This window comes from Pinus tabuliformis, chromosome 8, assembly GCF_031772625.1.
Source record: "Pinus tabuliformis cultivar Carrire ecotype Pingquan chromosome 8, CPIR1, whole genome shotgun sequence".
Taxonomy (NCBI): domain Eukaryota; kingdom Viridiplantae; phylum Streptophyta; class Pinopsida; order Pinales; family Pinaceae; genus Pinus; species Pinus tabuliformis.
The window spans coordinates 1196151117-1196163235 of NC_142294.1; the positions used below are offsets into that span (position 1 = coordinate 1196151117).

The following is a 12119-nucleotide window of genomic DNA, read 5'->3' on the forward strand; positions in this document are numbered from 1 at the left end:
AGTGCCTTCACCGGCAAGAAGTCTAAAGTGAGTCATTTCAGAATATTTGGGAGCTTGGCATACTGCCATATACTTGAAGAAAAGAGGAAGAAGTTGGATCAAACTGAAGAAAAAAGGATATTTGTGGGATATAGCGAGAATGGTAAGGCATATAGAATCTACCTTTCGGGCAATAGAAAGATCACAGTACGACGAGATGTAAAGTTCATGGAGGACAAATCTTTTAGGAAATCTCGAGAAATGCCTTCCGAAGAGCAGTCAAAGGATTATACATTGGCCCAGCCACTTCGACCAGTAGATACCAACACCAGTATTTCTTCAAGGCACAATAATCCAGAAGCATCACAATGAATGGAATCTCAGGAGGAGGAGAAAATAGATCCACCCACTACCAGTGGAAGAACGAGTCGGGAACTTCGACAGAGACTACGGGATGCAAAGGATTTCATTGGGGCTCCTAGGAACGAGAAAAGGGAGCGTAGACAACCAAATAGATATCAAGCTTTGGTGGCTAAGGTTGGAGAACCCTCTAGTTTTCAGGAGGTCGTTCAACATCAAGTATGGGTAGATGTTATGGTGGAGGAATACAATCGCATAATGACCAATGATGTCTGGGAAGTGGTACCTAGACCTCAGGACAGATCAGTTGTAAGTTCGAGATGGATCTACAAGGTCAAATATGTTGCAAATGGCAGTGTGGAAAAATACAAAGCCAGGTTCGTGGCTAAGGGGTATGCTCAGAAGGAAGGGATAGACTACGAAGAAACCTTTGCCTCAGTAGCCACATATACTTCTATTAGATCCGTGATATCCTTGCAGCATAGATGGGGTGGGAGATTCACCAGATGGACGTCAAGACTACGGTCTTGAATGGGATGATAGAAGAAGAAGTATCCATTGAACAACCAGAGGGTTTTGAGACACATGAGAAGAAAACTCATGTATGTAGGTTGAAGAAAGCCTTGTATGGTCTTAAACAAGCGCCTAGAGCATGGTACAGTCAAATTGATGGTTAGTTGCAAAAGATGGGATTCGTCAAGAGTGACACAGATCCCAACCTCTACTATCTGATTATAGAGAACGAGCCTCTAATTCTAGTGTTATATGTGGATGACCTTTTTTGACAGGTTCATCTAGGCTCATCAAAGATTGCAAGGAAAACCTAGCTACAGAATTTGATATGAAGGATTTGGGACGGATGCATTATTTTCTGGGGTTGGAAGTTTGGCAGTAGAAAGGTGAAATTTTCCTTGGACAAGGGAGATATGCTACAAATTTTTTAAAAAGGTTCTGAATGCAGGATTGTACACCCATGGCTACTCCAATGATTACCAACTGGAAGAAGATTGATGCGACTGAAGATAAAGAAGTAGATCCCACCTTGTACAGGCAACTCATAGGGTCCCTAATGTATCTGGTCAATACCAGGCCAGACATTTGTTACACTGTCAACACCCTCAGTCAGTTCATGGTGGAACCGAAGAGGGTACATTGGGCAGCGACCAAGCATGTTCTCAGATATATACGAGGAACAATTGAGCATGGATTAATGTACACCTGAGGCAATGTTATTAGGGTGAGTGGGTTCACTAACACAGATTGGGCTGGAAGTTCAGTAGATCAGAAAAGTACCACTGGGTACTGTTTCAACATTGGATCAGGAATGACCTCCTGGTGTAGTAGGAACCAGAAGTCCGTAGCTCTGAGCTCAGCTAAAGCTGAATATAGGGCAACTAGCACAACATCGTGTGAAGCCATATGGCTTGGAAAGTTTCTTGTGAATATATTTAGGAGAAGGATGGAAGCGACCAACACTTTGTGTGATAATTAGAGTTGCATCAACCTCTTTGAGAATCCAGTTTTTTAGGATCGGTCGAAGCACATTGACATCAGGTGTCACTTTATCAGAGACTGTGTCCAGCGAGGTGTAGTACAGTTATAGTACACTTCGACTGGAGAACAGGTGGCAGACATTCTCACCAAGGCTCTAGGTAGAACAAAGTTTGTTTATTTCAGTGAGAAGATGGGGATGATTGAGAATCCATTTCAGTAGCAGAAACGGAGAGTGCAGTACTTAAGAGGGAGTTGTAGTACAGATGCAACAGTGACAGTGGTAGTGTCATGGGCAGCAGTACAAAATGTAGCAACGCAGTGGATGAAGGGCAACAGGTCGAGCATCAACAATGCAAAGGACCGATGTCGTGGATCAGTGTGATACTTCTGCTGGGAAGTATTGCTAGAGCATAGTCCTCGCTAAGAGGGAGTGTTGATTTTTGGGTAGCATCGAATGTGCTCTAGCTTCGAAATTTTGTGGAGGGGCTAGAACACATGAGGTCTCCAAGACCCATAAATCATTTGGTGAAATTCCACCTGGATTGTATTTTATTAAAATAATTAATATTTTTAATGGGGTTCCTAAGTCTAAACTTAGGAAAATTAAAATATTAATGGGTATTAATGAAAATATGGGTGAGAAGCTTCTAAGAGACGAGGATCAAGTCTAATTTAATCTTAGCCATTGATTAGAGATTAGATCATGATCATTGATATCTCAACAGGAAAATTATAAATGAAGACTTGAGAGTCATTTGGAGATACATCGGGGCAAATACTCAGTAAATCGAGGGAAATCGATTCTCAAGAAGTAAGAGTTCAATTTCAGAGGGAGAGTTGTAGGGTGAAGGAAGAGGAGGGTATCAGCATCAGTCGGAGACTGAGGAGGAGGGGATGCAGTGCATCAGAGGGACAACACAGAGGGACAGATCAGAGAGGCAACGCAGCAAGGGACGCAGTCCTCACACAGAGATGATGCAAATGTGATGCAGTGGAGGCTGGAGGGTCTCTTGGTTGTCAGAATTTATCCAAAGGGTGGATGAAAATTATCTCAGGTGTTTTCACAAAGGTTTCTCTATGTTCTACAAATCATTCCTTGTAAAGAGATTGTTGTTGAAGAATAATAAATAAACCCTCATTTGTTGCATCGATTTTCCAACATTGGGTTTTTCCGAGGACTATTGTCCAAAAACAACTGTGTTGATGTGATTGATTCTTGTGTTTTTATTTCACTATTCTTTTCTCTATGCTATTATGTGACAACTGCAGTAGAATTTACTTTGATGTTTACTGAAGGGTTTTGTAAATAAATTATTGTGGAAAATAGGTAGGAGAAATAAATCAGTTACTGCAGTAGAATTTCATGTTAGATATTTTCACAGCTAGGAGCGCTAGAGACTGAACAACTTAGAGCAGAGTTGGTAGTAGTGTAGGTGGCACAGAGCAGAGGTCAGCAGCAACGCAGAAGATTCAGAGGGTCAGCGCAGAGACTAGCAGCAGTCAGGTTCCAGCATTCACATGGTATCATACTGAACATAATTAGTTTTGTAATTTGGGATGTTTTTCCATTGCTAATGGAGTAGCAGCATCAATTTGCAGTGCAGTGGCAGTGGTAGTGCCAGCAACAACACGGATGCAGAATTTCAGAGGGAGTTGTAGTATGGATGCAATGTTGACAGTGGCAGGGTTAGCAGCAGCACAAATGCAACACTTGCGCAGCAGTTGCTGTACAGTATGTCAGACATCAGCAGCGCAGAGGACGATGTTATGAAGTCAATGTGATGCTTCAGATTGAAGGCATTGCTAGAGCACATTCTTCGCTAAGAGGGAGTGTTGATTTCTGGTAGCATCATATGTGCTCTAAGTCTAAAATTTTACAGAGAGGCTTAGGCACATATATTCCAAAGAACTTAGAAAACGTTTTGGGAAATTCCACCCAGAAACAGTTTTATTAAAATAATTAATTATTTTTAAAGGGACCCTAAGTCTAAACTTAGGAAAATAAAATAATTAAAGGGTATCAATATAAATTGTGGGTGTAACTTCTAGAAGAAGGCGAGGATCAAGCAAAAATGATCTTATCCATTGATTAGCTTCTAATCCGGGCCATTGAATGTCAACGAGGAGATTATTTAAGGAGGCTTAAGGATCACTTGGAAAAACATACAAAGAGCTTAAAAGATCGAATTTCTGAAGTAGAGTAGCTTCTGGAAGAGAAATTCGAAGTGAGCTTTTGCAGTGAGAGGCAGGGATAGTATCTGAAGGGAAATCTTTCCCAGTCGGAGGATACTCTGCAGAGAATGCAGAGGGAGATCCAACAATGGTAGTGCTGAGCCAGAGAGGCGATGCAAAGCCACACAGAGGCAATGCGGAAGCCAAGAGGTAGTCTGAAATTTGCAGAGGGAATTTGAGTTTCAGAAACCGAGAGTCGGGGTGTGAGATCGGGAGGCAGCAATTGAATCACCTAGGCAACAAATCAGCGAGCTAAAGGATTGACGCTGTCCTCAGTGAGCTTGACATTGGTCTGATGTAGACATTGCGCAGAGGCAACCAAAAAAATCGGGGGAAATCTTTTTGGGGCTGGATCAGTCAGGATTCCCAGTGATAGTGTGAGGTAACCTCACAAATCTCTCTATCAGGATTATTCTCTATAACTGGATTGTCGAGAAGGCTTCCAAAGATGTATTCAGATTTTACTACTGCATAATAATAAAACCCTCAGATTTGTTGCACCTGTTTTCCCACATTGGGTTTTTCCGGGGACGTTTGTCCAAAAACAACTATGTCATTTGTGTGTATCTTTCTCTATTTTTCAGTTTCTTGTTTCGACATATAATTAATTAGTGTAGGCTGTAGTGTATGTATTTCGATGTTTGCCGTAGGAAACTGCAAATAACTTGTTCATGTAAATCTAAAAGGTAGAAGAAATATCATCAGTGTTGCAGTAGGAATTCTGGGTTTAAGGAATTTTCACACCCATGACTCCATTCTCCCAATTGTTTAGGCACTAGTCAAATTCCTTGGTGGTCACCCTTCCTTAAAAACCTTTTTCTTCCTCTTTTTTCTATTTTCAGCCCTAATGTAGAAGGGCAACGAGGGCCTAGTACGAATTGCATTAGAGACATGTCCATGGGGTGTAAATTGGTACACTACCGGACTATCATTTCCTCTAGGCGCCCTAAAAGTTTCAAGCAATTTTCATGGCTAGTTTGAGAGAAATCTCAAGCCCTAGCTCCAAAATTGTTTCTATTCTTCACCTTCCTTGGTTAGTGGCATTTCTAGGGTCATTTGCTCTTGAAAACTCATTGGAAGTTCACCTTTCTTTGACCCTTTCTTCTCATCCTTGCTTGACCTAGTCATATTGTTGATGATCATCTCAAACCGTAGTCTCACTTGGATTTTCCATAGGTATCTCTTGTGGCTCCAACCCTTTGCAAGATCATTATTTTAGAAAACCCTAATATAAACTCTTTTCTATTTGGGAAGCCTTGATCTAGGCATACTTCTTCCATTGAGTATCCCTATCACCTAGGTCCAGGCATCCTACCCATAGGCCTTTCTTGGAGAGCCCTTCTTTTGCCTCTAAAGCAAGCAAGCCATTATATGTGCCTCTCCTTTGAATGGGCCTTTGGAAATCATGCCATATCTGATCATTGACCTCATCATTCTAGTGATTTCCTTAATATTGGGATTCCTCCCATCAGTGAAAGTCCGTAAAGAGCAGGGGACATTGACTGAGGTGACAGTGGGTCCTTGTTCCGTTGTTGCCATTTGGTATAGTAGTTGTCGTTTAGGTACCCCTCCTAGGACCCCTGCCAGATTGTGTGGTAACAAGACTCTTGGAAATTCACTTTATTCTATTTCCTTCTCTTCTTGTATTCATTATAGTTTGAGTCTTTCAGACCTAGTTTAGTTTGTATATGCCTTATACACTCCCTTGCTTCATGTAAACTTGCCATAACCTTCAATACTTTTTCTCATTCTTGATATTTTGATGAAATTATTGGATTTCCCTCATTGATCAGGTTTATTGATTTTGTACCATGTATTTGTGGCTATAATGGATTTTGATTCCCATGATTATCCTGTCATGAAAACATTCACTGACATTCGAGAAATAATCCTATTTCATTTACAATTAATACATAAAAACTAAACATAAAATTTGTGGACTGCTTGCTTTGGGTTTAACTTCGTTCTTATTTTATTCATGATTTTAGGTTCGACTTGAGTGAAAGTAAATCTTATTGGTGGAAGTTTTCATATTTCCTGACAGACAGTCTTTTACAATGCATTTGTTCCGTCTTATGACCTCATGGGCTGTGGTTTGTGATGTGTGGTACTTGGAGCCACAAACTCTGCAACCTGGCGAGACACCAATTGAATTTGCAGAGAGGTATCTGTTGGACTCACTGAGAATAATCAGATTCCCTGATATTGAATTGTTTAATTTTAATGTTCAGTGGAGCATTACACATTTTTCTTTTTGCAGTGTTATTTCTTTGAGTTTCATCATACATTTTTGTTTACCAGGGTCAGGGACATAATAAGTACAAGAGCAGGCATAAAGAAGGTTCCATGGGACGGTTATCTAAAATATTATCGCCCAAGCCCTAAGCTCACTGAATCAAAGTAAGTTGCACTTTTTCTTGACAATATTTGCTTCATTTATCAAATACACCTTTGCAGTGAAAGTCCCTAATATATTTACGGAACTGCATAAGGAAATCTATTTCTGTATGTAGCAGATAAAATGTCATAAATCACACTATATATCATTTACACAGTTTATCAAGTAGTCAGGAAATTTCTAAATTTATTTATTTGCATCTAAGTTATTATGACACCATTTAGTTCTTGAAGCTTTGTGCTGTTTTGTAGATATTGTTTCAAAGCTGCAAATAAATGCTATGATAGATCACCTTGTTTGCATTATCTCCCATTCTTCTAAGCTTGAAAAGAAGTTTTAGCAGAAATCATTTTTTGGTAGAGCTCATTACTTAAAATTTGTCTTTACTGGTTCTCCCTCGTAATTGTACAAAGGCCTGACAGTTGGTTACCACTGGCTGAAGCCTGAATTACATTTGGTCTGTGTCAGGTTCACACTGAACGGAGTAATCACTTGGAAACTGAAATCTAACTTGTTAATGCTAAAGGTCTTTGTGTCAAGAGGCACTCTCTTATAATCACATAGTATTGGAGGGGTAATTCCAGAATTTTATGGCTTTTAACCAGTAAAATTATTTATAGGGAGCAAATTATTGATAAAAGCTGAGATTGAAATCATGCTGTTGTTAAGTGAGAAAATATGATAAATACAATTAAGGTTACAGTTCAAATGAGTGAGTCCAAAGTCATTAGACTTGACTCAACACAAGACTCTGTTTGGCCCAAGAGTCAAACTTGTGTCGGGATTCAGCAAAAACTCAGTAGTCAGTAGTCTAGAGTCTCTAAGTCAGAAGACATAGGAAATGCTTGACACTGCTTGGAGTTGAGAGATTAAGTAGAATCCCAGGTAGGGAAATAATTCTAGAGGTCTGAATTGGGGACTCTGGAAAAGGCCCTAATCTTAATGCTTTGATACAATTTGATATAAGCATAATATCAGTGTTGGAAGAAAGATACACGCACTCAAGAAACACACGAAAGGGCAAGTTATCAATTATAAGTGAAGATTGTTTGAGCTATACACGTTGCACACGGTATTATCCATCAAGTATTTCTAAAAGTACAAAGTCCAAAATTGTAATGATTAAGCAACCAATGGAGTGCTTGTGTAACATTCCTAGGGAATTTTTACAGTAAATAACAAAGCAAACATAGACATAAAACCACGAAAATCAAACACATGAGTCAAACCATGAAATTTCACCAAAATCTGTGCTGCTGAGCCATTTTATTATAATAAGAAGAGGGTACAATGAGGTGCTGGAAAGAGTGCACCTGGGCTTGCTCAAGGCAAGCTAGCTAAGCCCAAATGAACAATAAGAAATCCCTCTCAAATCTGCTGCTGCTCTCTCCTGACTCTGCGCTGAAACTACCCAGAAAATATGTTGTTGGCTGCAAAGAACTACTGTTAGGGCCTCCTTGGGTGCTCAGAAAATTCCGGGAAATTAACCTCGGGCTCTCCACCAATAACCCACAAAAACCCACGAAGGAATTGGCCAAATGTTGACCTTGGAATTTCGGCCCAATTTTCCCCTAGCTCCTCTAGCTGCTGGCTGAGTTGGGACCCCTGTTTGACCCCTCAAATCTGCCCAGAAAATTCTTCCAAATTAATCTTGACCTCTCAATAATCCCAAAAAACCCAAAAAGGGTTTGTCCTAGTTTTGACGCTCCAAAATTGACCCCCAAATGCTTGGCCCTCCTCCACAAGAAGAAGATGTAACCTGTAGCAAATGTTGCATTTGTTGCTCCGCCAAAATGTCAGAAAAGCCCCCACAACACTTCCCCGGACTCCACCTCAAGTTTCAACCCCTAACTCCTTTCACTCCATAGCCTCCAAGCGTGCCTCCTCCAAGCGCTGCGCAATCCCTATATTGTTGCTGGCAATTCTTTCCACAAACTCGCACTCCTTGTCGCTGATACGAACTAGTATACGTAGGACTCCCTCCTTGGGCTGGCACTCGAAGTCCACCGAAGCAAGGGTTGAGATCTTCGCTCGAAGACACTCATGTGCTAAACAACACTGCAGACTTGGCTTTAGCTCAAACATGCTATGTCAAAGACACAATTTCTGAATAGATGAATGAATGACCAAAATGAGTGCCTCTTGCTCTATTTTTCAAAGAGCCTCTGAGATGTCCATGTGGGCCCAACTCGACTTTACCCACCAACTTTGCTCCATTGAAAGCGTCTTCCACCTGTGGGCCGTAATTCTCCATGGGGTGGCCCCCACACTCCACTAGAGCCGCAATATTTCCCTTCCTTCCTAATGTTTGGGCCCCCACTTAATCCCAAAATTCATGTGGGACCTCTGAACCCACATCTCCTAAGTGCAAACATGAAATAAGACAAAATTGGGCAAGATTAATATTTCCCTTAGCAATATTGTTAAGTGGGAATATCACAGTCCTCCCTGCGAAAATGTTGCTTGTCCTCAAGCAACTGCCGAACAAAGCTCTCTCTAGTTGTTGCTCCCCATTGTCACTGCAAAAATGTACCAGGGTCCTAGATGCGCCACTGCTTCGTCCTTGACCTCTGCACTCTCCTGACATGAAAGAATCCCTCAATACCAAGATCCCAAGCCATCCTGTCCCACCTGAAGCTCCCCTCGCTCCACTCACTATCTTGCCTGGTATAAGTACCAGAAGTCCCCTGTATACCATCAATGAGTAGGGGATCATGATAAGCTGGCCATATGCCCAACTCCTCGTGAAGTTGTCGTACCGCGTAGGCCATCCCATGCACTCCAGGAGTATACCCTCGAAGATACCACTCAATCCCTACAGAGATACGTCTCGCTCATGTGAGCTTCTCCTGATATCATCCTGCTGGCCCACCTGCCATGCTAATGAAGTCCCCCATGCCATCAGTGAGTCACCAAAGCCCAATGGAAGATCTGAATGATCTTCCCCTGTAGAAATCAACTCATCCCTAAGGGTAGTTGTACTACCAAGTCCTATGATGCCCGGATCCCATGCTAGTCTAAAAAGGGTGCCACTATGTTGTCGTTGCGCAACTCTGATCATGACAGTCTGCCCCTCATGCTCAAGTTGTATCCACCTCTCTTGGGACCTGATGGCAAAACATCTATGGAATCCTGACTCCCAACGCATCTGGACCAAGCACCTCTTGTTGATTTTGGGTAGCATCAGATGTGATGTAGCCATGAAATTTGGTGGAGAAGCTAAGGCACATGAGATCTCCAAGACCCAAAATTCATTTAGAGAAATTCCACCGGGATGAGGAGTTATTAAAATAATTAATATTTGTAATGGGTTCCTAAGTCTAAACTTAGAAAAATAAAATATTAATATCTATTAATAAAATATGGGTGAGAAAATTCTAAGTGACGAGGATCAAGCTAGTTCTAATCTTAGCCGTTGATTAGGGACTTAAACTCGGTTGTTGATTCGTCAACAGGAAACGTATAAGAGGAGGCTTGAGGGTTAGTTGGAGACACACCAAGAGAGATTAGTCAATTCGATTTTCTAAGGCGAGGTTTCTTGAGGAAATCGAGTTAGTGATCAGAGTTGAAGCGGGGGGCAGTTCAACAAGGGTTTTTCATCCGAGACTGAAGAATACATAGCAGAGAGGCAGCGCAGTGCCGGGAGAGATAACGCAGGCCCTAGAAGGGCTGACGCAAAGGCCGTAAAGCTAACGCAGAGGACGCGGAGGGCTAATGCAGTGAGACACAGAAGCCGCAGAGGTTGACGCTGGGCCGTAGAGGTTGACACTGGGGAGATTCTCTTGGGCAGACTGGGAGCAGATCAACAAATTCTGAGCTGGGAGAGGGTGAAACAACTCCTGGAGGAGTGACGCACTTTTAGAGCAGTGCTTGGAGCAGCTTTCGCTGTCGAGCATTGGGAACAATCGAAGTTGTTGGGGGGTTTGATCATCTGTTTGTTGATTTACCGGAATATCTGTCTCCCGATAGAGGTACTACTGCCGAGGATATTCTTTGTTTGGGTGAGAAATTTCTAGCACCCTAGTTGTATTCATGAAATCTGCTTAATAATACAAACCCTCTATATGCTGCACCGGTTTTACTGAATTCGGTTTTTCTGGGGATGATTGTCCAAAAATAACGGTGTCATTTGTGTTATTGTCTCTGTTTATTTCAGTGCATAATATGTATATTTGTGAAGGCTGCAATAGTGTCTACTTCGATGTTTATGCAATTAAATAACTTGTTAATGTAAAGAACAAGTAGGGGATTGTAAACCAGTAATTGCAGTAGGGGTTTCTGATGTGTTAGATTCGGGAATTTTCACATGGTATTAGAGTGATTGCAGATCATAGACGACTGAATACACCAACCGAGAAATCTGAGAATTTGCAACAGAGAAGCAGCTGTCCCGAGAGACAGCATTGTTCCAGAGCCGGAGATGCAGAAGGAGGAGTGACGCGATGCAAAAGAGGTGACGCAAAGGCTCACGTAGTGCCTGCATCAGCATTTTGAGCTGGGAGAGGAAGATGCAGTAGCCGCGTCAATAATCAGGGCCAGCGCAGAGGCAGAGGAGGGCAAATTAGGCTCACACAGAGCCACGCCATCTTTCTGAACCAAGAAGGATTGATGCAGTTGGCCAGGAGGCGCACATTCAGCCCACACAGAGAGTGCGTAGAACCTAAAGGGCTCAGATTCTTCAAGTTGTCAGGGCTAAGGGAGCTATGCAGATTTTGATTTGTGGAGTTGGTGGGACGTTGTTTCTGTCGGTGCAAAACAGTGTCTAAGGAGACTGAACCAAGGTAGAGGGAAGCACTACCTCGACAGATTTCTAGCCAAGAAATCTAGATCCGGGTTGCAGCGGCAAAGGAGGATTGGAGAGGAGTGATTCAATGGTTGGTCGGAGGATTTCCGAGAGGGAAATCAGGACTCGGAGGGAGTCTAGAGAAGAGGAGTAGAGATGACAGTGAACAGATTGAGGGATCAAGACAGATTGGACAAAGCTTCCAATTTTGTCATCTGGAAGGCCAGGATCCTGGCAATCCTGGATAAACATCGCATCAAGGACTATGCCTTGAAAGTAGTAGCTGTCCCGGTTGATGCTAATGCAGCCGAGAAGTATGAGGAGGCCCAGGCAAAGGCGAAATGCATGATCCTAGACGAGGTCAAGGACCATGTAATACCACATATTGTTGAGAAGACAACAGCAAGGGAGATGTGGGAGACCCTGACCACCTTATACCAGGGCTCTTTCGTGCAATGGAAGAAGTTATTGGAGAATCAACTGAGGTCATACCATATGCAGAAAGGGGAGGAGATAGATCCCTTCCTTCTCAGGTTGCAGGGGATTTGCGACCAACATACTTCTGTGGGGTCTACTCCAGATCCAGAGTTCTTAGTCAGGACTGCCCTGAATGCAGTATCTGAGGAGTGGGAGACGTTTGTCCAAAGCATTTTGGGTGGAGCAACTCTCCCCAGTTGGGAGGAGATGTGGGTAGCTCTTTTACAGGAAGAGCTCAGGAGATTGACCAAGGCAGGGAGAAGTGGTAAGGGAGTTCGAATCAAGGAGGAGGAGGATGCAGCTCTCGCATCAGCAGGACAGCAGGGGCTACAAAAGAGGAAGAAGAAAGACATCTCCAAGGTCAAGTGCTTCAATTGTGGGGAGCTGGGACATTAT

The 12119-nt window shown here is 42.5% G+C and overlaps 1 protein-coding gene across 9 annotated transcripts in view; it reads left to right on the plus strand.

The window, feature by feature from the left end:
- Positions 1-12119, plus strand: part of LOC149239665 (glycerol-3-phosphate acyltransferase 9-like) — a 210251-nt gene that overhangs the window by 101993 nt on the left and 96139 nt on the right. For 7 of the 9 annotated variants that reach the window (XR_016246458.1, XR_016246456.1, XR_016246457.1 and 4 more), the window contains exons 12-13: positions 6110-6229; positions 6367-6465. Coding sequence is in view for 5 of the 9 variants with exons in the window: in XM_089373474.1 (XP_089229600.1) it covers positions 6110-6229; positions 6367-6465 (219 nt within the window). In the remaining 4 variants the exon portion in view is untranslated. Of the gene's footprint in view, positions 1-6053; positions 6230-6366; positions 6470-12119 lie in introns of those variants that run through there. The other 2 variants (XR_016246459.1, XM_089373477.1) reach the window with 2 other exon arrangements.